The sequence below is a fragment of the Leopardus geoffroyi genome, chromosome A2 (genome assembly GCF_018350155.1).
Source record: "Leopardus geoffroyi isolate Oge1 chromosome A2, O.geoffroyi_Oge1_pat1.0, whole genome shotgun sequence".
Classification (NCBI taxonomy): Eukaryota; Metazoa; Chordata; class Mammalia; order Carnivora; family Felidae; genus Leopardus; species Leopardus geoffroyi.
Genome location: NC_059331.1, coordinates 105,758,874 through 105,773,188, shown reverse-complemented (window position 1 = coordinate 105,773,188; position 14,315 = coordinate 105,758,874). Strand labels below are relative to the sequence as shown.

Genomic DNA, 14,315 nt, shown 5'->3' with positions numbered 1-14,315 from the left:
TGTTTGTAAACTTAATGAACAGACATTCAAAGCTATTATCCACTTATTTTATTCCTCTTATGTTTGGCAAAGTCAAATTAATTATAGGTTATGGCTTTTCCTTGCAGTAAAAATAAAATATTTCATTAGGCACCATTTTGTATTTCAGTGCAGCTTTCATTTTTTAAATAATAAAACTTTTATGGTCTCTCTTCCCCCTGCTGTTCATTAGCTTTGTGTGACCCTGTTTGCCTCAATGGTGGTTCCTGTGATAAGCCAAACACTTGCTTCTGTCCAAATGGATTCTTTGGTGCGCAGTGTCAGAATGGTAATTATTCTTTCTTTATGAATACAAAGAGAAAGGCATAAACAGAACTCTGAGTAAACACAAGACAAGTCTCAAAGGGGACAGTGCTATTTTTTTCTCTCTTTCTTGTGATGTTACAGTTGTGGCTGCTTAATGACCAGATCCTGAAAATATGAGTTATTATATAAAATATTTATATTTGGGGTGCCTGGGTGTCTCAGTCGGTTGAGCATCCGACTTCAGCTCAGGTCATGACCTCACAGCTTGTGAGTTCGAGCCCCGTGTCAGGCTCTGTGCTGACAGCTCAGAGCCTGGAGCCTGCTTCAGAATCTGTGCCTCCCTCTCCCTCTGCCCCAACCCACTCGCATTCTGTCTCTGTCTCTTTCAAAAATAAATAAACATTAAAAATTTTAAATAAAATACTTACATTTATTCACTTTACATTAGGCTCCCAATTTTGGCACTTGTCCATGCAGTTTTGTAGGATCAAGGTGTGAACCAAATAAGCAAAATTCTCTTGGAGTCTATTGCATGCAATGGTGTCATTTTTTCTGCCCTCACAGCAAAAATGTTTGATTTATGGTCCACTAATGCCCACTATTACCTCATGATCTCTCAACATTAGTTTTATTAAACACTTGTGAAAAGTTAGCTATGCACAGCATTGGGCAAGGTGATATCAGGTCATACAGATGCATCGTTTCCCCCCTTCGTGGCCTGCTATTTCAATACTTTCGCTGATATAGAAATGTGATGGATTTTTTTCAGAATAATGAGCATGTCCTGAGGCTGACAGTGTAGGTATGAGTTAATGTCAATAAATGAAATTTAAAATGTATTTTCCACATCTTTGTATCTTTGAACTTTTGCAAAATGCAGAATAGATTTTTTAGTAAAACGTGTCAGAGGCTGTCCTAATTTAATTCCTAAAACGTATTCTTTTTTGGGCATGTTATACTTTGAAGTGATTTAATTTCTTTTATTTGGGGGTTGACTGGGATTCTTAGGTTGCAGATGAGGTAGAGAACAAACTACCACTGAAGTACAGGCGTAGCAAATGAGTTCCTCTAGTTAAGATTTCCTTCAAGGAACCACTTTGTGAAATGGGAAGATGTAAAAACCACGTTAAAGCAAACCTTGAAAACCAAGTGACTATGTCTAACCCCATATTTCTGAGTTATAGGTATAGTTTTGACTCAGAATTTAAGAGGGATATAAAAGCTGATATCTCTCATGCTCCTTGCAGTAGATGTAAGATATAGTGAGAAAATGTCTCTAAAACTTATGTGCCAGCAGTATTACTGAGAAAGGAGGAAATCTCTAAATTATTAAGTATTGAACTAAAAAGTATCTGTTGAACATATGTTAAAAGGTTTTGGAATCAGCTAGCCTCTAAAACCTCCTAGCTGGCATGGATTTTGAAATCAAAGTCTCCAGCATCAGACTTCCTGACTTTTTAGATTTGAACCACACAGTTGCCGTAAGGAACGAGACGTACATACTGTAAGTGCATGGCTGGCTACCATGAATAATAGTACAATTGTTTTTAAGAAATGCCACAGGAGATGCAGAAGAAATAAAAAACATTAGCTTTATTCTTATCAGATCACATCCTCTCATGAGCCTCTGTGAGCCCAAATGGTGGGAAGGGAAAATGGTATACACATTCAAAGTCACTGAATAAAAATAGGCAGAAAATGGATAAAATATTTATCCACACAAGATATTGTGTGTTCTATAGGATTTCAAATGAGGAAGATAAAAATTGAACTAGAGACATAACGAAAGAGTTAAACTACTCCATTCATAATCAAGGCTTATAATGTGTCACTGGAGAGTTGTTTAAATACATTTTATATCCTTCAAATCCTTGAATGTCATGGGTCCATTCCACATGGTAGGTGAGGCTGGATTACTTAGCTCCCTTTGGAGTCTCATGGAATATCTGTGTGAGGCCTAGAGAATATATAGGTATATATGTAGGTGGATTTTCTCCTAAACTTCCTTTTCCTAAAATGGGACTAGATGTGGAGAAGATCAAACCTTTATATTAATATATAATCTCTTTATATTACTTTATTTACATATGTTTTGTTGTGTAAATGTAGTATTTATCTCTACACTCAAGTTTTGTGGTATGGATGAGTATTGATTATAGCAAGGTTACCCATTATATATTGGTTTTTTCTTTTGTTTTAGTTTTAAATTTCTAACCATAGGTATTTCCTACTATGTTTTTGCAATAGAACAAATACATTTTTTTTTCTAATACTAGAAATGATCGTAAGTTAAGTATTAAGACTAGGAAGCAGAAAATGTACTTTTTATAAAAAGTACCAAATAAACACCAGAGAAAGTAGACTGAAGCATTAATCAGAAAAGGTTCAAACTAAAAGAGTGGAAATTATCCATTTGCTAAAATCATTCAGTTATTTTGTTTTTATACATAAAGTACTAAATTATTTTCAGTTTTGAATCCATTTGAAATTAGTTGATTTCTTTTCTTAGACTGGAAATAAAGTAGCTATTAAAGATGGATCTAATTCAAAACTGGGAATTAGTCTACGATAGCCTTGTTACCAAAATCAGCTAATTTGACATTTGTTTTTAAAATACAAACTAAAATCCATTTAATTATCATTTAGAGAAAAAAATAAATTTCTATTTAGGTGGGTTTGCCTATGTATTATTTTTTTAAATAAAGGCATTTATTGTCATATCTGCAAGAAACATGAAGCAATGTAAATCTTCTCATAAAAGATGATAAATATTAACTTCTGAATTCCATGAAGCAGAAGCATATACATAGAAGATACTAGTACAATGTAGTCAAGGTTATCTGATAAATATTCCTAACAAAGCCAGGGATTGATTGTTAAAAGGATTTTTCACTAAGTTTTTTAGGAGTAAGTCACATACTAAGCTCTGCCTTTATGACCTCAGGTATTCAAAAGTCAACTAAAAATTATTTTCTAAAAATCATATGATATACTGTTGGGATTTTTCTATTTTCCACAGGAATAGGTACATTTCTTATTTTGAGCTAGGTTATGACTCACTTTCTTGGTTCTGCCTGGATCATTTTACTCTTTACTTCTAAGAAAGGTGAATCATAAGATAAGGTTTGTGATTTAAGCACTATAATATCAAAGATGCCATTTGTTATGAATACTTCATCAATACCTTTCAAATTGTGCTAATCCACTAGCTGCTTAAAGCTATAAGCATTGGATTTTATGATTTAGAAAGGATAGTGTTAATGACTTGCAGATGTGATCTTTTATTTTAATAGCACATTTCTCTGCCTTATGGCCCCATAGATAACAAGCACATGATGCAATATGTAATATATAATAATTGAATATGGAGTATTCTCAGATTGCTGCCATGTGTTCTTTTAGCTATCTGTCACCCTCCCTGTAAGAATGGTGGCCGCTGCATGAGAAATAATGTGTGCACCTGTCGTGAAGGATACACTGGTAGGAGATGCCAAAAAAGTAAGATACCACTAAATGTGTTTTTTAACTACAGGTAAAGCAAACACATTAAATAGCTAAACTATTGCCATTTGAGGGCTGATATTTCATGCTTTTACCTTAAGGTATCTGTGATCCCGTGTGCATGAATGGAGGAAAATGTGTAGGACCAAACATTTGCTCTTGTCCTTCTGGTTGGAGAGGGAAACAATGCAACACACGTAAGAAGAATACTCTTAAAAAAAAATTTTTTTATGTTTATTTGCTTTAAACATTAAAGAGAGAGACAGAGTATAAGTGGGGAGAGGTGCAGAGAGTGAGGGAGACATAGAATCTGAAGTAGGCTCCAGGCTCTGAGCTGTCAGCACAGAGCCCAAAGCGGAACCCAAACTTCACGAACCCGTGAGATCATGACCTGAGCCGAAGTTGGACACTTAACCATCTGAGCCACCCAGGAGCCCCAAGAGGAATACTCTTAAATGCTACAGCCACATGAGAACATCAAGCAGAATTTACTACACAGGGCATTTTCTTTGTTTTTTTGTTTTGTTTTGTTTTTATTTTTGATTCTTTGTTCCTACTTTAGGGGATTTTTTTGTGAACTGGAGTGAAATGCCAACTGCTCTGAATTCATTTCTTCAGGCTAGCAGAGAAAGAGGATATGCTGTATTTTCCAGTCTGTCCACTGTGATTGCCACGATAAATGACAAGTTCGTTCAGTCCTGTCTCCCTCTCTAAGGAAGGGTCAGGGGAAGGTGTAAAAAATTCCTGATTCCGGGGCACCTGGGTGGCTGGGTTGAGCGTCCAGCTTTGACTGAGGTCATGATCTCACGGTTTGTGAGTTCGAGCCCTACCTTGGGCTCTCCACTGTCAGCACAGAGCCCACTTCAGATCTTCTGTTCCCCTCTCTCTCTCTGCCCCTCCCCCACTCACGTGCGCTCTCTCTCAAAAATAAAAATAAATCGTTAAAAAAAAAATTACAGATTCCATGACTGCATCTCAGACCAACCAATTCAGAACCTTCCAAGGTGGGTCACACTACTTTCAACTCTGGCTAGTTTTAGAGTTGATAACAGCTCTCCTCATTCAAACGTTTCATTTTTTCCCCTTTTTATAAATTACTCTATAAAATTAGCAGCTATTATAATGTGCTGGTCAAGGTGAAAAATAAGACGTAACACCAATGTCCCACAAATTGAGGAAAAGTTAAATCACGATGCATTCGATCAGTGGAACATTATACAACCATTAAAATCACCTTATTCAAGAATCAGCAGTGACATTGGAAAATGTTCTTGATAAAATGTTAAGGGAAAAGCTCCTTTAAGTCATTAACTTTTAACTGTTTCTCTTTTTTCAGTGAAATTTTTTGTGGTTTATGTGAGTACTTGACTGGCAAATTAAATTGTTAACTTGTTTGTATTTCTATTTGCAGCTATCTGCTTTCAGAAATGTAAAAATGGTGGTGAATGTATAGCTCCCGGTATATGCCACTGTCCTACCGCATGGGAAGGAGTGCAGTGTCAAATACGTAAGCCTATAAAATTTGTTTTTTACTCTATGTTCTGAACCTGAATCTGTTACAGTTATTAAACAAAGTGTAATGTGAGGAGAAATCATAGAGAAAAAAAATCCCATAATGCTTATACATTAAAAAAAAAGGGTTTTGGAAATAAAAGGAAATCTTCATTCATTGTTATATCCATTTAAAAGAAGAAAATTTGGTAAAATATGTTAATATTTTGTGTGACACAGATAACTCCAAATTATGGTCTCTGGGCTGCCTTGGAAGTTCTCTCAGGTGTGAAGAAGGTTTTTAGCATAAACTTTAAATATTTTTTCAGATTATGAGAAAAATACATACCACTCATGAAAATCACGGAAAATATGAAAAAGTTCCAAAAACTAAATTGTCCCACATTCTACCATCCAAAATAAATTCCTGTTGTGATTTTAGTATTTTAATATATTTCCCTTTTGTTTTAGTTAAAAATTTTACATTCATGGGGCCTCAGGGTATTGAGGAAGATCAATGATCTAATATTGAAATTTATGAAAACTTGAAATAACATGTTAAAATATTAACAAAGATTAGCTTCATGAGAAAAACTGGAAGTCTCCCCCTCCAAATATTTTCAATTGATCAATAATTATATCATCTTAAAACTGGTGATCCAAGTGTATTGTAAACTGAAATTATACAGTTGCAAAATGACCATGTGTTTTTACAAAAAATACCTGCCCTGCTTTTTGATGTCTTATGAACCACACTTGTTTCCATATATCACAGATTTCACATATAATTTTCATGACTTTTAGAGTGTATTTTATTAGTAAGTGCTATTACAATTTATACATTTTTCATCTTAGGAAAATATTATCAAAGAATTCACTTCTAGTACTTACTTAAGAAATATGTGCTCAAAAATCACTAATTCTCATTGGGAGTTATATGCGATAAAATGGTAGAAAAAAGAGCCATCACCCTTAATTTGGGCTGCTTATTCTGGAGAGAGGTCTTTGTGGACCATGAAAGAGAATGATGAGATATTAGAAGCACGTTAATGTGGAAACGTGCTCCAGTAAGTGTGGATTGAGGTACTCTGAGTACAGCCTGAAGATGTGCACTTTATTTTTGCACCTTTCAGCACTTCTGTGTGAATTTTTCAAAGTCCCTTTCCTCAAAATACTTAATTTCCAACTTCCAGAAACTCTATATATTGACATTATTTGACCAAGATGTCTGACTGCCGTCTGCTGGAGAGCTAGTGTAACAAATATGCAAATCTATGATGTCTGTGGTGTGAAAAGTACTCCCTCAGCTGTGGGGCTTTGTGTATTGCACAGCCTGCCCAGCTACACATGGCATCACTGATAAAAACGTAATCTTTTAATGCTGCACTTCCACCAAAGAGAATATTGTTCTTGAATTTTGCAAGCTTTCAATATGAACTCTGGAAGCAGATACCTCTCTCATGAAAAATAACTGTATTGTATGTAATTTTATATTATACGTATTTTCACTTAATATGACTTAAAAGCATTTTCTGTGTCCTTCAACACATAACTTTGAACGAAATATTATATAATCTATGCCACTGTATGTATATCTATTCTATATATATAATATATAGATAGATATATAATTCACTTGACTTTTTCCCTTATGTTGAACATTGTAGTCATTTACAAGTTATTACTATAATAAGCATTTTCTTTCTATAAGTAGGTAGGTAGATAGATGATAACATAGGTGGATACATTAGGTAGATGATAGATAACTAGACTGATATTGAATTATATTGAGATAGATATAGGTATTTTTAAATTTCATGAGGAGAGATTCTGAGGAAGAAATTGCTGGTGTAAAAATCTTTAGGAAGTTTCTAATACAGTTGTTTCACATTAAACTTCCAATGATAGCATATTAAATTGTCAGTTTTCTATACACTGGCTAGTACTGCATTGTGTCTTTTAAATCTTTGCTAAATTATTAAGCAAATTATGAATGCTTATATTACTGATTTGAATCTCCTCTCTAAAGAAAACAAAAACATATAGCCACTTTTAAAAAGTAGCCAATGAAAATTTTGTTTGCTTTAATAATATCTTTATAGAATTGTGAAACTGTTGTGTTGAGTTTTGGGTGTTTTGTTTTTTGATGTGTGTGAGTATGTGTGTCTGTGTGTTTTGGCTGCACAAAATGGGAGTACCATTGGTCATTCATAAATTCTTAATGACCATGCTTCAGACCACCAGAAGAGAATATGTCACAAGCATTTGTGTCAAAGAATGGTCATTGTAATTTTTTTTATATTCCAGCAATTTGCAAACAAAAGTGTCTTTATGGAGGCAAATGTGTATTTCCTAATGTGTGTTCTTGTCGCAATGGATATTCTGGACCCAAATGTGAAAAGAGAGTACAGGTATTTTAAATTTTAAATAGAAAATAGATATTGCTATCTGCTATCTACTCAGATATTTTGCTTAGCAATTGACATCTATGTGTTATTGTTTGATTTTCATTGATTTCCAAATAAAAAACATGCAGAGATTTACTATTTGCCTCTGAAACTAAAAACAGTATCGTTTTTGTGTCATTGTAGAGTTACCTTATTATTCAAAATTCTGATGTTCACTTAAAGGATTTCAAGTGTAGATATGACTTTCAAGTGTAATACTATTCTATTCTATGGCACTGGAACTGAAAGAGAATAATATTCTTCAAAATGGACTTAAGACACCACAAATATTTTTTTATATATAATTTATTGTCAAATTGGTTCCATACAACACCCAGTGCTCATCCGAACAGGTGCCCTCCTCAATGCCCATCACCCACTTTCCCCTCCCCCCCACCCCCCTCAACCCTCAGTTTGTTCTCAGTATTTAAGAGTCTCTTATGGTTTGCCTCCTTCCCTCTCTGTAACTTGTATTTTTTCCCCCTTCCCTTCCCCCCTGATCTTCTGTTAAGTTTCTCAGGATCTACATATGAGTGAAAACATATGGTATCTGTCTTTCTCTTATTTCACTTATTTCTTATTTCTTATTTCTCTTATTTCACTTATTTCACTCTGTTAAGTTTCTTATTTCTTATTTCTTATTTCTCTTATTTCACTTATTTCACTCTGTTAAGTTTCTCAGGATCTACATATGAGTGAAAACATATGGTATCTGTCTTTCTCTGTGTGACTTATTTCACTTATTTCACTTATTTCACTTAGCATCACACTCTCCGGCTCCATCCACGTTGCTACAAAGGGCCATATTTCATTCTTTCTCATTGACAAGTAGTATTCCATTGTATATATAAACCATATCTTCTTTATCCATTCATCAGTTGATGGACATTTAGGCTCTTTCCATAATTTGGCTATTGTTGAAAGTGCTGCTATAAACATTGGGGTACAAGTGCCCCTATGCATCAGTACTCATGTATCCCTTGGGTAAATTCCTAGCAGTGCTATTGCTGGGTCATAGGGTAGGTCTATTTTTAATTTTCTGAGGAACCTCCACACTGTTTTCCAGAGCGGCTGCACCAATTTGCATTCCCACCAACAGTGCAAGAGGGTTCCCATTTCTCCACATCCTCTCCAGCATCTATAGTCTCCTGATTTGTTCATTTTGGCCACTCTGACTGGCGTGAGGTGGTATCTGAGTGTGGTTTTGATTTGTATTTCCCTGATGAGGAGTGATATTGAGCATCTTTTCATGTGCCTGTTGGCCATCTGGATGTCTTCTTTAGGAAAGAAGACACCACAAATATTTGACACCACAGTATTTGACACCACAAATTTGGTCAAATACTAGGTAAAAAGACTACCCTCACCCCTCCCTCCAGTTTATTTAAATCCACCACTTTTAAATCCACTGCTTCACTGATTTGAGGATGTGTGTGCCACAAAAGCCTTATCTGTCCTCACTCTTTTCCTAGATAGTAGTTCTTGCTCTTTATTTGCTCCCTGTTAAAATCTGTTTCAGGGAAAGCTATAAAAAAACTCTTCATATCATTAGGATTAGGATTTATTTTTACTTAAGAAATCAAGAAAGCACAGGAAAAGTAGACACTTTATCTTAGAGTTCCTGAAATTGCCCCACACTTCCTTAGAAGGCTAGTGCTACATAAACATCTTTTTTAAAAGTTTCTGTGATCAAATCTGTGCTAAGATTAAACTGTATTTTATTTTGTCTCCAATCTTAAATTTCTAAATATCAACAGCCAAGGAATTTTTCAGTCCTAATTCCTACATGTACAAGGGTAGTGCTAATCTCTCTCTCTCTCTCTCTCTCTCTCTCTCTCTCACACACACACACACACACACACATACACACAAATGCAGCAGAGCTCTCAAAAATCTCTTAATGTTAGTCTGTATTAGGTTTCTGTTTAATGTTTATTTATTTATTTTGAGAAAAAGAGAGGCAGAGAGAGAGAGGGAAAGAGAGAATCCTAAGCAGACTCCATGCTGTCAGCACAGTCCCGACATGGGGCCAAAATCCAGAGCCAGATGCTTAACCGACTGAGCCACCCAGGCGCCCCTAATCTGTATTGGTTTTAATTTTAAAAGCAATTATATGCTATTTAGCACTTCAGAAAGCCCAAGGGTTGTGAGTATCAAAGTATCCTGGAGTACTGTAATTTGAAAAATGATAAGGAATTTTCTTTTTGAAGTGTGATACTGGATCAGTCTAGCTTAGAGGCAAAGTGGACGTGCACATGTGTTTCTCCTTGCACTGGTATCCATCCTGGTTGGATATGGCCTCCATTTTAAAAACACAAACAAAAACAAGTTCATAACAGTACCGTGGTTTGAAAGCCAGAAAACAAAAGCTATTGAGTGCCTGTTTGATCAGCTTTTGTTGAGAACGATAAAAACAATAAAAATGTGAATTCCCTGGTTCAAAGGCAGCTTTTACACATGTATTATTTCATTTTATTTGAGATTTTTATGGCACAGAAAGTTCTATGAGCTCAAAAGCTTTCAACTCCACTTTGACATACTAAATTAGGTGATTTCTCTGTAATCTATTTTTATCTATTTCTTTACTACCTAAATCCTTCCTCAGATAATCTTCATCTCCTCTAATGGGGACGCTTCTCAGACTGCACCTGGAGCCATTTTAAGGAAGGAAAGAACAGAGAGTCATGGAGAAGGAATAGGAAAACAAAATGAGACTAGCTCAGGGACCACATGTCCTGAATACTATAACCTGTTCGTCCAAATTCTTGACTTCAATTCTCACTTGAGCTTTATTCAGTTGTTCATTGGTGTCATTGCTTTTATTTATTTATTTACTTACTTACTTACTTATTTATTTTTCCTTGGGCTCCAAAACATAGGGTAAAAAACAAATTTTTAGGCAGGAAAAAAATAATAAAACAACTACCGTTTTGGGTATTCAGAACCCTCCCTGGCTCCTCCCAGCTCCCTTCAGGCCTACCTTCCTGGCCCTTCTTCAAGCATCCTGAGGTAGTGAGGGGAAAAAAGAAATGGAAGATAGTGATTAGGTTGGGTTGCTAGAATTTCAATGAAAACAGCAGAGAATTACTAGTCAGAAACAAAGAATACAAAGAAAGAAATGGGCAAAAGAGGTGCTAAAGAGGGGTAGGTGGCTTTGAGAGGCCTCAGAACTTGCTGCCCAGCTGCTAATTACATTTAGCTTTGGACCTGCCACTTGTTCACTCTGTGACCTTCAACAAGATATTGAACCCCTCTAAGTCTCAGCTTCTTCATCTGTCATATGGTGCTAATAACACCTAATCATAGGGTTGTTAAAGGACTAACTATGTTAACATATGTGCCTGGTGTGTAGAAAACACTATGTCAGTTTGTTACTGGTTATTACATTGAATAGAGGAATAGAGAGCCATGGAGAAGGAAAAGGATGAGGAAAAAGCCTGGAGAGAAATGTTGCAATGCATTGAAAACAGTCTTTTCCTGAAGGGTATCAGGAAAAAACGTGCTTGGTTTTATTGAGCAGGGATGTTTCTTGAATGTAATTTTTCTTCAAGGTGGAGTCATGTAATATCCAAGCTCCAATTAGTCACAACTATTTTGATACTTAAATATAATCTGGGCGCACCTGGGTGGCTCAGTCGGTTAAGTGTCCAACTTCGGCTCAGGTCATAATCTCACGGTTCGTGGGTTTGAGCCCTGTGTCAGGCTCTGTGCTGACAGCTCAGAGCTTGGAGCCTGCTCTGGATTGTGTGTCTCCCTCTCTGCCCCTCCCCTGCTTGTGTTCTTTCTCTTTCTCAAAAATAAATAGACACTAAAAGAATTAAATAAGTAAGATCTGGATTAGACCTTAGTTTTATGAAAGCAGTATTTGGTCTCTAGTAGCAAATGTAGAACCAAAAGCTTTATGTATCACGTCAGAGAGGAAGAGGTAGCAGACAATGAATAAGGGTCAAGTGGTTTTCCTGTATTCATTGAAACTTGGTTTCCCACTTCTTACTACAGACAAAACACCATTAATATCAAGTATATCACAAGCCTGTCTTAAGAATGGAAATTTTGTTCAGAAAAAGTTGAAGATAACTACTTGAAGTTTATTTGAACATCATTTTTAAAATTATTTTGAAGACTGAAGAAACTAATCAAATGTAGAATGCTGTTATCTGGTCATTGTTAGAGAAAAGCAAAGAAGAAATCCAGGTCATTTGAATTGACTTTGAAATGTGATTTGATATTTACATATTGAGATGATGCATCTGATATTCAAGACATTCACATTATCTAATAAACTGAATATCTCCCAATTCTTACTGTGATGGTTGGTGTCTTTATCATTAGGGATCAGTCAGCATAACAGAAACCATGTGATGTACCCAGATATAAAGTATTTAAAGCAGAATTAGGAAATCTCAGGATTGTTGGAAGGGTTGGGGGTAAGGGTGGGGACAGGAGGAGGTAGAGGTCGGGAAAGCAACTGCTGAAGGTCAGAGAGGTTGTCCTTGAAGATGTTAGCCTAAAGCACCAAGCAGATTTCAGCTTTCTTGGAGCTGCTGCAATACTTGACAATCTTCAGAAACTCCACTGACTGTCTCAAGCTGTCATTACAGAAAATTTGCTGGGAAGCCACTGTGAATCTTTTATCTATCCAAATATCTAGCTGCAAACACCTCTGAAAAAAATGACTTCCCACTTCCATCTTCTCTCTCTCTGGAAAGCTTTTCTCACTGGCAAACGCTAACCCAGAAACACACAGAGAAAGGGGTTCTGGAAAATGTAGTCCTAGCCTTAGAAGTAACTGACAGTAGTATCAGGGAGACAACAGTGAGCTAACAAAAGATATACCCTGCATCTTGTGGCTTTGGACCATATTCCAGAGATCAAGCCATCATTTTTCTGTGATAAAAGCACCATATTTAGTTTTGCCTATTTTCCCCCCTCCAGTCTTTCTACTTCTCTGACCTGTACCATTTCTGGACAAGTTGAAAGAAATAATGAAATTCTGGTTTTAGAAGATTTACTTGCTCATTGTGTTTAGATGTAAAAAGGACATGAAGATGTCTGTTTCACTTTCCATTCTTTTGGTACCATGATCTATTTGGGTGTAGAAGCAAGAAACAAAAGATCACAAAATCAAGTCTTTCTATAAATGAAAGAGGGGTCCCTGGGTGGCTCAGTCAATTAAGCCTCCAACTTCAGCTCAGATCATGATCTCACGGTTCATGGGTTCGAGCCCTACGCCAGGCTCAGATTCTGTCTCCCCCTCTCTCTGCCCCTCCCATGCTCATGCTCTGTCTCTCTCTCTCTCTGTCTCTCAATAATAAATAAATGTTAAAAAAAAAACTTAAAAAAAAAGAAGTGAATCCTTGATGAAAGCAAAATTTAATGGCACTAACTGTTGGGGAAGTGGGTAAAGTCAACAAGGTATATACATATAATTGAAACATTTGTCTTTGAGATAAAAATAATTATAGGTTATTTACAGTTATAAATCTTTCCTATCTCAGATTTGACCTCATACTATCTTTTTCAAAAATACTTTTATTTTACTTTGAACATATTTATTTTAAATCATACAAGTTTACAGAACTCATTTTGTTATTTTAAGTGGAAATACTGAGCGTTCCTAAGCCATGTTTAAACTATAAGACTAAGTAAGACATTATTAGAATAAAATTATGCTAATGTTGAGAAGAACCTTTTAAGTAATAGCATCCAATGTCAGAATTAAAGAGATTTTAATTTATTTCAAATTTGCTGAAAGGTAGTTTAAAGAATTATTGAAGAAAACACAATGTTTCACTATATTTCATTACTAAAAATACAGATTATTATAAATGCAAAATAAACCTTTGACACTTAGTGTGTACTTATATGTTTACACTCTTATGAAAATGTAAGTACTAGAAGGGGTCCTGGGTGGCTCAGTCAGTCAGTTAAGCATCTAACTTCCACTCAGGTCATGATCTCAGAGTTTGTGAGTTCGAGCCCGGCATCGGGCTTTGTGCTGACAGCTCAGAGCCTAGAGCCTGCTTCAGATTCTGTTTCTCTCTGCCCCTCCCCCACCCATGCTGTGTCTCTCTCTCTCTCTCTCTCTCTCAAAAGAAACATTAAATATATATATATATATATATATATATATATATATATACACACACATATATATATAAAGAAAAATGCACTCTAGATAAAAATACTTTTTAAAATTTAATAATTAGAATTGAAATTCCTACAAAAATAGATGTAATAAAAATAGATATAATTTTAATACTTGTCTCTTTGTCACCTTTGCTCTGTAACAGCATAGCAACTTTATCAATAGCCTTATTAAATTAAATTTCAGTGTATACTTTTTAAGGCTAGAAGTTATAATCACTCAAGGATCTATTCTGAAATGTCTAAACTAACACTTTTAAATCTTTCATAAATATTTTCTAGATCCACACCAAGAACCCCATGCTACAATTACAATATTAATCAGTAGACTATCCATTTATAATAGATTTAATGGGCCTGTACATGCTAATAATGAAGAAATGTTATGGTTTACAGATTTTATATAAGAGCACTTCTTATGAAAGCTAATGACTCATGCAAATG

General features: G+C 35.4%; 1 protein-coding gene across 5 annotated transcripts in view; it reads left to right on the top strand.

Moving 5' to 3' along the window:
* VWDE (von Willebrand factor D and EGF domains) overlaps nt 1-12,022 on the top strand; it is a 104,741-nt gene extending 92,719 nt beyond the window's left edge. For 3 of the 5 annotated variants that reach the window (XM_045494944.1, XM_045494940.1, XM_045494939.1), the window contains 6 exons: nt 212-307; nt 3,688-3,783; nt 3,888-3,983; nt 5,198-5,293; nt 7,585-7,688; nt 11,724-12,022. In XM_045494944.1, coding sequence (XP_045350900.1) covers nt 212-307; nt 3,688-3,783; nt 3,888-3,983; nt 5,198-5,293; nt 7,585-7,688; nt 11,724-11,738 — 503 coding nt within the window. In that variant the 3' untranslated portion in view covers nt 11,739-12,022. The remainder of the gene's footprint in view (nt 1-211; nt 308-3,687; nt 3,784-3,887; nt 3,984-5,197; nt 5,294-7,584; nt 7,689-11,723) is intronic. The other 2 variants (XM_045494942.1, XM_045494943.1) reach the window with 2 other exon arrangements.
* The last annotated feature ends 2,293 nt before the right edge of the window (nt 12,023-14,315 follow it).